Source organism: Hirundo rustica, chromosome 2 (assembly GCF_015227805.2).
Source record: "Hirundo rustica isolate bHirRus1 chromosome 2, bHirRus1.pri.v3, whole genome shotgun sequence".
Lineage (NCBI taxonomy): Eukaryota > Metazoa > Chordata > Aves > Passeriformes > Hirundinidae > Hirundo > Hirundo rustica.
This window is the reverse complement of record NC_053451.1, coordinates 98,850,404-98,862,776: the sequence shown is the minus strand read 5'-3', so window position 1 is coordinate 98,862,776 and position 12,373 is coordinate 98,850,404. Positions and strand designations below refer to the sequence as shown.

The 12,373-nt window shown below is 40.8% G+C and overlaps 1 protein-coding gene across 6 annotated transcripts in view; it reads right to left on the bottom strand.

Moving 5' to 3' along the window:
- The window catches only part of SHROOM2 (shroom family member 2), a 119,757-nt gene that overhangs the window by 44,246 nt on the left and 63,138 nt on the right, over nucleotides 1–12,373 (bottom strand). For 4 of the 6 annotated variants that reach the window (XM_040054772.1, XM_040054774.1, XM_040054777.2 and 1 more), the window contains exon 3: nucleotides 1,456–1,587. The exons of 1 other annotated variant lie outside the window; for it this stretch is intronic. In XM_040054772.1, coding sequence (XP_039910706.1) covers nucleotides 1,456–1,587 — 132 coding nt within the window. The remainder of the gene's footprint in view (nucleotides 1–1,455; nucleotides 1,588–12,373) is intronic. One more of the 6 variants, XM_040054775.1, reaches the window with a different exon arrangement.

Below are 12,373 nucleotides of genomic sequence, written 5' to 3'. Positions count from 1 at the left end.
TAATAGTAGAAATACCCTAGCTACAGCATTGCAATGAGGAGCTCTATAGAAGATTCGAGAAATTTCTAAATTTTGTTTCTATGTACAAGGATGTTTACTGTCTTAAAATCTATAAATCTAAATCAACCCATCTACATGATACTTAAATACAAACTTTAAATCAGTGTAAAACAGCAGAAATTGTAATCAAAGTTTCTAAAACCTCCTCTAATAAAGTATTACAAAAAACATTTTAAAAAACTCACATTCTGCCTAATACTGACTTTATTCAAGGGCAGATGGCAACTTAGCTTAAAAACAGTAGGGAGCTCCAAAAGAAAGCTCCAAAAGAAAGCAATGTAAAAACACTGTAAATGCTCATCCAATTGCAAAAATTAAACGGAAAAAAAGATACTGAAGTATTAATGTCCTTTTGTTTTGACTACCACAAAACATTAACCTCAAGAAGTAATGATTTGGCAGAGAATGTGCAGCACTAAGTACAGAAAACTGAAGCCTACTTCCCAAACCAGGATTGCACACCAGACTCATTCTTTAATGCTCTGTGTGACTGCAGCCTAATGGGAACTGAGAAGAAAAAACAAACAAACAAACAAACAAAAAACCAACCAACCAGCCAAACAAACAAACAAACAAACAAAAAACCACAAAAAACCCAAAACCAAATAAAACCCACAACCTCATCCCCAAAAAATCCCCCAAACCCAAGAAAACCCAAACCTTTCGTAAAAATGATAAAAATGTCACCTAGAAGCAGGAAACAAACAAGAATCTGTAACCAGACACCAACAGGCATGACCTAAAGGTTTAGTTTCACAACTATAACTGCCTGGGTGTCAGCCTTTCTCCATTGCTGTTGAATGTGACTTGACAAATATTAAGGTGCTTTAAACAGCGACTGAAGGTCATCAGTCTTATTACCTCTCTAGACAAGCAAGATCACAGATGTAGAAAAAGCTTACAGAAAGACAGTTTAACTAATTAAACCAGTAATACCTTAAAAGACTAGCAAAGCATTCTGCGCTCTCCCTTTAGAAAAAGCCTTTTTAATTGTTTGAAACAGTTTTTTTCATTTCTTCTCCCTTTCCTATTTCACGTTATGAATGTTAGTTTTGATGGTAACTTTGCCTTAGGATTTTACCAGTGGATATTGAAAGGAAATACAGAGCAAGAAGCATAACCTTGTGATTGCCTTTAAAGCTAGTTTCTTACCTTTCAGTCACACGCACATATCACAAACTGTTTCAGAAATCCACTCATCCATACTTCCCCAACTCCCCCTTCATGCACTGCAAGGACAGGCAGCTCTAAAGAAGTATAATACCACGATTCTGCATTGGTTGTTTTTTGAAAAAAAAAAAACCAAAAAACCCCACAACAAAACCCTCAACAACATGACCTTGTTATTGTCTCGCTGTTAAGGGCTGAATGTGTGTAACTTAAGCAGAGACTCACCTTGCATGATAGCTCGAGTGCCAGGAGGCGCAGGCATTAGACGAGGGGAGGTGTGACGTGGCTGCCTCAGGTTGACTTTCGGTAAATTTGGTTGCGTGCCAGGAGTGCGGCCTGCAGGCTAGGTCATTCCTTCTGAAAACAACAGAGGCAGAGGGTGCTACTTTAATGCAAACAGTTCAATAAGGTGATATGCTGCAAAAAATCTACCAGGGCAGCAGTAAAAGATTTCACAGTTAGGACAGAGGTGTAACAAATTTAAATGACAGCAAAACTTTCTACATGCATGCCAGTTTTGAAAACACATCACCATTTCTTTAAAATGCTTGAGATGCAGTGAAATGCCAGTATATTTTTTGGTTTTTTTAAATTGCTGGTGAGGTGGGTGTTTTTTACAAGGAACAGAGACTGATAAATTTTAAAGTGCCTGAGATGTATCCAGAGCTGTAACAGTTAAAGCTAATTCCGAGACTTTTACAACTTGATAACAGTAGGGCTTTGGTGAGATTTTACTGTAGGTAGGTGCATATGGGAGGAGCTAGGAAAAAAGGAGTTAATGACAGAAAGATTAGAGCCACGTACATTGTTTCATACAAGTTAGTGATACAAGCAATCAGATCAACTCCAGGCAAGTTCTGCTTCAGCTCTTGAACTATTTGGCATCCCAGATATGCAGAGAGCTTTTGTTTGTTTTATGTTTTTTTTTTTTAAAGAATACATCTCAAAAACAGTTCAGCAAATCACGTTAAGTCCCCAAATACCTACTTGGATATGATCTGTTTCTGGTCATGTAACAAGAGATTCTTTCTAAGAAGTACAACAGTAAGTTGTCAGAGCTTCGCATCTTAAAAACTGTTTTTGCAAACTGCTCCATACTCCTCTACCCTCTTTCTTCCGCTCAGGAATTAGTAACTACAGCTTGCACTGCCTTCCAAGGACTTGCTCTTTGTTACACCTCCCAGCACTCATGAACTTTTTCCCTAAGGTTAAATAAGCCTTCTGGGTGGAATCCAGCTACTTGTGTTTCAGTGAGCAGAAGCCAAGTACAGGCCATTTGTCTAGACCCTCTTAGTCACTTGGGAATGAAGCAGGACCTTCTTTGAAGGTAACTCATCCTGTCCTTCTCCTTGGTTCATCCTGGAGGAAGCACAATTTAAAATTCAGATGCAGTACGAGGTTTGACAAATTCCATCTTTTGAAGTCTGAGTCTGAAACAAAGGCTTACAGAACTGTAGTTCTTAATTTTTTTTTTTTTTTTAATGCACTTATGTATTTAAGAAATTTGTCTGAGTTACAGAAGTAATTTGCTACACTGAAAAAGTGTTCCATATTTTCAATTTGAAGCGTAAAGGTACTTCTACATTTTTTTACTCATTCCCCTATTTCATAAATTTGTCTGCTATGAGACAGCTCCTGCATTTAGAGACCAAAACTGAAGCCAGTATATTCAAAACAGGTCAGCTCTGAGTATATTGCTTTTCACAGTACATTCAGGAAGATCTGAAGAAATCAGTGATGAATTGCTTTCCAAACTCTGCATGCAGGATAACAAAAGGAGAATAACAATTCTACAGGGAAACTAATTCCACTATGAAGTGCAGTATCATTACTATCACTAAAAAAAGAAGTAATTGTTTCCATAAACAGAAGCCTACTCTTCTCACATGACAAAAGAGAAAAGAGTTAAGCAGAGCACCTCTAGTTGCTCTTCTTGGTAGGACAGGACATTGTGTGAGTGCAGGAGCCCCAGTACACTTAGTGCAAACAAGTGCAAAAGATTCTGCTCAGCCATGTGATGATGGGCTCCAGACAGTCCTTGCTTGCTCCAAGCCTGTGTGCAAGTATGGACAACGTTATGATTCCACTGTTCAGCTGCAGAGAACTTCACATGTCCTTTCTCCCCGCACTGCTGACCTTTAACAGTGCTGACACCAACCCAGCAAACCACAAATACGTTTTAAGACAAATTCAAGAGACCACCTAGACATCAATTCAGCTGAAAAGGTTTATCTTTTATGAGACAATTACTTTTCTATGATGTACCAGTAAGGAAACACAAGACTAGGAAACTAGCACAATACAAGCAGCGTTTGGAGCGTAAGGAAAAGCAGGTTGGGAAGAGGGCTTCTGCAACAGTTTGGGTTTGACAAATGGCAGGAGGAATCCAGTCACAGGGAAGAAAAAGAAGGGATGCACATGTAAAGTCAGTACTGTACCTCATGGAACTTGTCAAGATCTTGATAAGATAGTTCCTCGCTACATGAATGTCATTTTCAGAAGGCATTTTCTGTGCTACAATATCCACCACCACTTGCATCTTCCTGAGCAGCCAAGCAAGGGGAGGAACAGACTGGACTGAGTTGTGGCATAAGGCAAGTCAAGTGGACAAGAATTTACAAGTTCTGTCCAATTTTCTGAATTTATAAGCAGAGTATTTTTGAGAGGTTTTTGGTTTGGTTTTGTTTTTGACATAATAATCTGAACAACCTAAAAATACTGGTGGTATATCTATAAGGTGTAATCACATAGACATCTGTTTTTGTTGGGAAGTTCAAAACATTACTAAAAATTAATTCACCGTGCAACAGTACTTTCTGATAGTAATTATAATTATATGGAGAATCTATCCTGCACTGCAAGAAACTATTTTTTTCTAAAAAGTGGACTGCAACACAAACATTGAATCCAAAACTCAGCAAATGGATAGATTACTAGAAAGAAAATATCAGAAGATTCAAAACAGGAATATTTTGCAGGCAACTAAACAAGCTGGAATCTGAGCATTTACATTCTAATGTAATACCTCTCTTCTGAGTGACAGAATGAGATCATCTGAACCTACAACTCAGAAAACCTCAAGCATTAATGGATGCATTATTAAAAGCATTTCACTGAAAGTCTCTTTCTACCACTTTTTTGTCTGATTTTATAGAAGCTGCTGAAAGGAAAATGTTGACAAGCATAGAAGATAGGTTACAAAGGAAAAAAGATAAAAGACCAGCAGATACAACAAGAGAAGCATGTATTTTGCCAGCATCACCTTTGCCAACAGAAATTGTATCATTCTTATCTACCAAACAGCACCTCTGTTGTAACTCTGCCATACAGGCATTTGCATTTAAAACAACCAAAACAAAAAGGTGACAGGCAGTTCCAGAGGCCTGCATCCAGGTGAAAAACCAGTTGCTAGAATTTATTTCATAAAAGAGTTTGGGTTGGAAGATCAGTCAGTTAAAGATCACTCAGTCCTTGCCACGGGCAGAGGCACCTCCCAACAGAGCAGGTTGTTCACAGCCTCATCCAGGCTGGCTTTGAACACTCCCAATGACGGGGTATCCACAACTTCTCTGGCAACCCGTTCCAGCGCTTCCCCACCCTCACGGTAAAGAATTTCTTTCTAATATCTAATTTGTCTGTTAATGTTTCCTTCCAGCCCCCTGCTGAACGAGCAGAAGCCTGACTGCTGGCACACACCTCAAGCCTGAGGCTGCACACCGTTCCGTGCAAGCAGCGACAGCCACACAGACGGCGGCTGGGCGCGCCGTTACTCCGAACCCACACTGCCTCTCGATCCCTTTTCCAAGGATCTCCTTCCCTTCGTCCTTGCCCTCGCTCTCCCGCCCCGCCCGGCGACCCGCGCGCGCCCCCTGCCGGCGGCCGCTCGCTGTGCCCAGGGAGGCCGCGGCTGCGGCCGCCGCCGTCACTCCCGAGGCTGGGATTGTTCCGCATCCCAGCCGAGCCCTTCTCCGGCCGGCAGAGCGGCACACTCTGCTACGACCACACGGGAGTGGTTTTTGTCCTGGCGGCTGCGGCCCAGATTACACGTCGGCAATAATCGTTCACAGCCAGGGCTCCCCACAGCCCGTCTAACCAGAAATGCGCATTAGAGGCCGGTCCTCGCAAATGCAGTGTAACCCACTGTTCCTCTGTATCTGCTGCGACAGGAAATAAATCACGGAATCAATCGAATAATGGATTGGGTTGGAAGAAACCCTAAAGATCATCTCGTTCCAACCCTTCTGATGAAAGCAGGGACACATTCCACTAGACCAGACCATTTGCTCAGAGCCCCATCCGACCTAGCTTGAAAGTTTTTAGGGTATGGGCCGTCCATAGCCTCTCTGGGCAACCTGTTCCAGTGCCTCACCACCCTCAGAGCAAAGAATTTTTTCCTAACATCTAACCTAGACCTATTCTCTTTCAATTTGAAGCCATTCCCCCTTGTCCTGTCACTACATGCCCTTGAAAAGTCTCTCTCCAACTTCCTGTAGGCTCCCTTTGGGTCCTGGAAGACTGCCAATTAGGTGACCCCAAAGCTTTCTCTGCTCCAGGCTGAACATTCCTAATTCTCTTCACATTTTCACATAGGAGAGGTGCTCCATCCTCTAATCATCTTGGTGGCCTCCTTTGGAGTCACTCCAACCGGTTGATGGTACTTCCCACCCTGGGGATGCCAGAGCTGGATGCAGTACTCAAGGTGGGGTCTCACCCTAATAAAACCTGGGTTTAGACAAGAAATCCCAGTTTTTCAAAAGTAAAAGAATGGACAAGTCAGTGGCTTCAGTTAGAACTGAGCAGAATCTACAGAGACAGAAAAAAAACCCTGTGGTGGTGCAGAACTGTTTTATTAGATTTTTGTAAGAAGTTTATGTTATGGTTCGTTTCACTGTATCCCCAATTCTGTATCCCTTTTGTGTTGTCTGTATAATAAGGTGTTTTGTGTCAATCATCCCATACCTCACATGACATGTAACATCCCCTCTGCCCCAACCCCGCTCTCTGGGGCAGCTTGTCAATCACTCCCGGGGTCCCTCCCGGATTGTGAAATCTCCGGAAGAGGGCTTCAGGTGATAGGTAGCCTGGGGGAAATTCCTTTGGCTCTGGATTTTAGTGGTCTGAAGCTTGGGGGTGGGCACACCTTGTTACCCCCTGAAATCCCTGATTTGTTGTCTTGTTGTATCCTCCCTGGGACCCTCCCCCGCTTATAAGGGGTAGGAGGGAGGAAGAGGCTCTCTCAGCCGCGGGGTTCTCAGCCTGGAAGCTCTCAGCCGCTCGCCTCGGAGCTTGGAGATCTCTGCTAATAAACATCCTTTAACCTGCTAAGCTGAGAGCCAGCCTTTTCTCTTCTGCTGCTGTTGACTGTCACCTTTGGGTCCAGCTGCTAAGCTGAGAAGCCAAAATGAACTGGAAACTTTGTGTCTGTGTTGACCCGAGCTAGCTGGGGGTCAGCTCCCACCCGGAGCGGGGACACAACCGGACACAAAACCCAAAGGAGAAGCATCTCTACTTTTTAGCTCTTACTCTCACACATTGTCAGCCCTAATCTGAGTGAAAACTGTTGTAGTGATCATTTATATTAAAGATTCTTAATATATATATATATTCCCTTTTCAGGGAATACAGAAAGCTGTAGACCATATTTCAAGGTACAAACAAGAATTTCGGAACTAGCCAATGTAGTAGCTATCAAAATAAAACTCCCTCCATTCACCACAATGCAACTCAAAGCTTTTCAGCCGTGCAGCAAAGGCTTTCTGCATTGTTAAAAACTTTGTTTTCAAAATAGCCCAAGTTCACTTTTCCAAAGTTGCAGCAGGAGGTCCAAACTAATGGCAGCCATTTTAAACCTTGTCTAGAACCAAAAATTTGGCTTAATCCCAGAGTAATTTGCTATAAGACATGTCAAAGGTGCAAGGCTAAGGAAATGCAGAAAGGCCGCAGCCCTGAGATAAAACGGAAACCTGCACAGTTTTAAAGGTCAAATGCACAATTCACTGGCATTCTCAAACAAGCAGCACGCTCAAGCACCGCACATACTGTGAGGAACAGCTCACAAGGTGCCCTTAGATTGTTTCAAAGCCAAATAAACTAAACCATGCTGCAGTTGTTTGTCCTACAGAAACAGGCAACCATTATAAACACTGCTGCCCCATGCCAGCCATGCAAACTGGCTAGGTGGGGTTCAGTTTTTGGAACCTCCTCAGAAAGCCACTCACACACTATTTTTTTTACTCCACATAGAGAAAATGTCAAGAATTTGTAGTGACAGTGCAGGTGCCCTTGTTTGTCCACTTATAAATCCCAAACAGCTTCACAGTTCTCAGCTTTCTCACCTCCCCTCCCTTACAATAACAGTAGGCTAGACATACCAATATTTCATTAACAATTCTTTTTTTTTAGTAAATCTGAATATGCTGGGGGAACAAAAGTTTTCCCAATCCATGGGATTTTTTTTGCAGTTCACCAATCTTGTGTTCAGTATATTAAAACACACTAGAAGACCAGCATATAATATAATTAACTGGGTATGCAAAAAGCCACTGTAAAAAAGCAGCTAAATCATTTATTCACTGTAATAAAACCATTTTTTGGATTTTGTTAGTCTTATGAATCCTTGGCAGAAAAAAAAAAAGAAGCTGAAAACCACCATGAGTCTGCAGTTACCCGCAGGTGCCTCAAATAAAAAGAAATTGACAATGTAACTGTGTCTGATTCCAGAAGTTGTTATACACATTTGTCACTGCAGATTTGAAGAACTCATCCAACTGCCTAACATGGGAGCTCATGATTAGAGCTGGATGATTTTTCTAAAATAAAGAATTATTTTTTTTTAATCAGCACTTAATTTGATCTTTCTTCTTACCCTCCCTTTAAAACAGACAAACAACACTCCTTTCTACAGAATACCAAAGGAGTCATCATCCTATACAGACAAAGATATTCTGTATTATCTATCTCAGACAACTATATTCATAGAATTCAAATTACTTCATGCTGCATTAGTCACCACTGGCATATCTATCTGCCATGGAAATACGGGAATGAAGTATCTAAAATTTGGCAAAAGCTATCACCCAGCATCAAAACTTTATAAGGAATGTGAATGGTTTCTTGTGTCATTCTCAGTAATTAGACACACGCAAGAGTTATCCTAATTTAGGCTAAACTAGTTGTTATCAATTCCATAAAAAGCTCTTAATTAAGTCCAATACAATTCCCTGCTCCTTTCCCCTTACCATTTTCAGTGTTGTCCTGTCTCCTGACATAAAGGTGCATCTATATCTTTGGATGTAACAGCAAGCCAAGCGAGGACAAAGCATGCAAAACTTGAGATGGAGCACTTTTTTTCTGAACAGTCTCCCACTTTATTTTTTCTTCATTTATTTAAAAATAAAGGAAGTAGTGTGGTATGTATCTGTGAAAGAATATGAGAAGGAAGAAACACCCTGAGAATTTCCGTGCAGAAACTGTATATTAAAGGATTTCCCAATTAAAAAAACACTTCCAGAATATATTTTGAAGTAAGCCTTCACTGTCACTCATATCCAACAGAGAGGATATATACACACAAACATAGATATCTCTCTATGTAGATACATGCATAGATATATACACATACATGCATAGTAACTTTTTAGGCTTCGCTAGTTCCAAAATATGCCCACAATTTCTCTAACCAGGCTGGTGGTTGTGCACTCTAGCCACTGCTTTTTTGGTCTTCCCAATATAGTGAAGCACTGCTAAAATCCATCCCACAACCCACTTATGAATACACCTCTCTGCTGCTTTCTAGAGCATCACAGCCACTTCCTTTCTCTTAAGTCTGTCCTACTGCGTTCCCCTGAGATTCATTCTTAGATGCCCCAAGCTCCTACTGTCCTGGGGCTAGGCAGCAGCAACTTAAATGCTTTTTCTGAAGTACAGTCTTTGCCAGCATTCAGACTGTCCACCCAGGAGAGCCTTAAATATCCTTTTAAGTAAGGACAGAAGATACAGTAATTGCATTAGCCCCTCCAAAAAGCAAAAAAACGGGGCCTTCTCAGATGAGGCAGAAACATCAGGATGAGAAATTTAAGATGTTTAAAATGTCTTTTCATGGTGAGAAATAAACCCAAGAAACTCCTGGAAAATATCATCATGGCAAGTACTTTAGGGCCATGCCTTTGACCTTCGCAGATCTGTAGTGAGCTTTATAAAAACAACACATACCACCTCCTCCTTTCTTTCAGGGTCACTCCCTGAATACAAAAAAATGCCTGTTTCAGATGAAGCCAAATCCTGTCTGGATTTATATCTGGCTTGTTCACAAAAGGAATCATTAAATCAGATGCACTGCAGGAACATTTAATGATATATTTAATTAAGTAAATATTTAGAACAATACCGCCGACCACCATTAGAAACAATATAGTTCTTTCCATCTGAAAAACCGCATTGGAGTAAGAGGTAGAACCAACTCAGCACACCAACAAAGTCTTCTTGCTCATCTATTTAAGAGCTTGCACTTGTTAAGTACTCTAGTATTGCTTTTCAACTTATTCTCACAACACTCGGAATTCTCAAGTAATCTTCCAGATAAACAGTGGTCATATCACACAGCATCAAGGACCCATTTACTCTAGCTTAGCCTTAACTAAGACAAAAGACGAGAATAATACTGTAAAAAATTACAATACTTCCCACATTAATAAAGAACTGAATAAGTTTTTAATGTAGAAATTTCCCTCGAGGTGTCTTGGTCTCATAAGGAAAATAGAAATTTGAAAGAAAAAACTACTCCACAAAAAAATCAAACAAACTAACAAACAATCAATCAAGAGATAAAGAGAAAACCTCCTCTGGATACTAGTGCATGTAAAAAGTAATGCTTCCACTGAACTCAGGTAGCTATACAACTGTAAATCACTCTGTGATATATGGCATGGTTTGTAAAAAGGATTTCTATTGTCATAAAAAACTATTTTCAGATTAAAACAGACATTAGAGTTTTGGCACATTACAGAGCTCGTAATTTGGGCAGGAAATCACAGCTGCCTTAACGTGTTGGAAGCCCAAGGCATAAGGTGGTTACAGTTGCACAATCATCCATGGTAACCTCCTCCTCCTTACCTCCCGGGGCAGCTCAAGTTTCAGGCGGAGTTAATTGTTCCTTCCAAGTTAAATCCCGTTCCTAATCTCCAACTGATGACTGCAGCCATAACAGCATTGTAACACGCAGCAGTACAATTTGAAACACTTCTGTATCCATCCATCTACCATTTCTGCCTTGACAAAGGGCAGATATTCTCCTGCAACTTCTTGGAGCATGAGCTACTCTCCTCCTATGCCTGTACTAATTCAGGCCAAATATGTTTTGTGTAGATTCTTAATGGAAGTAAAAATAATCTGCATGGACAGGTATAATGCCTCTGAGAGCTACTACCACCCAGGGTAGGAGCATGACGCTGAGAAATGCAATGCACTGGCCTCCATCCCTAGGGGGAAGATGGGGACTGCAGTAAGGCCAGTGCAAGAAGCCGGACCCTCTGCTGAGGCTGGTTCTGTGTCCTGCTTCATCTTCTGACATTTCATTCTGTGAGAAACAGAGCTGTTTCCCTCGATTTGGATACACTAGGAATAAGTACAAACCCTTATTTTGAGCAGATATATGGCAGCCCTAAAACTCAATCACTTGGAGGTCCAACTTTAATAATGATCAGACAACTCTCATTTCTGGGATTCCTGGAACAGCACTGATTTTGCTTGGGGAACTAGGTTTTTAGGCTTATTTTACAGAAACTGATTGTGCCAGGATATGCACCCAATTTAACATTATTAGACTTGAAAGCTGGGTTGAGTCACTTCACAGCAAAATAAAAGCTATTTTCCAAGCAAAATTGAAAACAGAATCACTTCATAACAATAACAGTACAAATCTTCAACAGATCATCTTTCTTCCAGCCCAGCTCACACCACCCCTTCAGATCTCAATCTTTAGCCACCCTCATTATCACCAAGAGTAAGTTTTACAAGAGAGTAAATCTGGCAAAAATAAAATAATAAATGCTCACAGGTTGAAACATGTGCTTGGATACACAGAAATCAAATCAGAAACTGTCCAAATTTTCCAAGCCCAGATCAGTAACAACTAATGACAAAATATAGGAAAAAATTCTCTAGTTAATATTAACTTATCGTTACCCCTGCTGCCAAAGTTAGTTTGTTAAAAATCTGCAGAACTATCAGCATCCCTCTGAAATGACCATGTAGTTTAATAACTGAATTCATTAATGCATTCTTCCTGCACAAATCAAGGTACAGACAACTTCACAACAGATCACACAGATACTACGACTACATTCACATGAAAAATGTGCCCACTTGGAGCAGTGAATACAGCTCTAAGAGTGAGTATTCAGCTGTTTGCATGCTATGTGCTACATTTAATCTTCTTCAGATGGGAAACAAAATTGGGGTTTAACACTCCTTCTAGTGTGGTACTGAGCTCCACACGAGGATGTCTAAACAACCTCAAGAAATAAGAAAGGTATCTTCATCTTCTGGGACACACTCAATACCACACATGAGCTCCAAGTGACTAATGAAAGTCTAATATTTTATAGCTTTACGCAAAGTTCAGTGAAGCCAGCAGATATATGTGATGGTTTTTATGTCCAGTGCTCTATTATGTATTACTATGAGTTATTATAACCAACAGTAACCTGCAGACATTGATCCTAATTCTTCTGGGATCCTTCCCCACAAATACAGTGGGCAGACACTACCTGAGCAGCCCTCTAGTGTAAGAAGGTCCATTAGCTTCACTAGATTAAGGATTTTTCTAATGGAGCTGACTGGCCTGTCTGGTCACCACTAAGAAGACAGAGACAGAAACACATCCTGAGCCCACGTTGCTTCAGCACCCCACCTTCACAGCATGTATCTTCTTGAAAAGCAGGAAGCAGTGACTGCCTGGCAGTGACCAAAAAAAAAAACCAAAAAACAAACCAACAAAAAACTAATCATTTAACTTCCTCCCCCTTCCCCAAACCATGTAAGACAAGTGTATTTAAAAGATTAGGCTGTTTTTCCCCCACTTTTGCTCAGTACATCATATTCCTCTTCTTCCCAAGGAGAAATCCCACAACCCTTTCTTTAGATT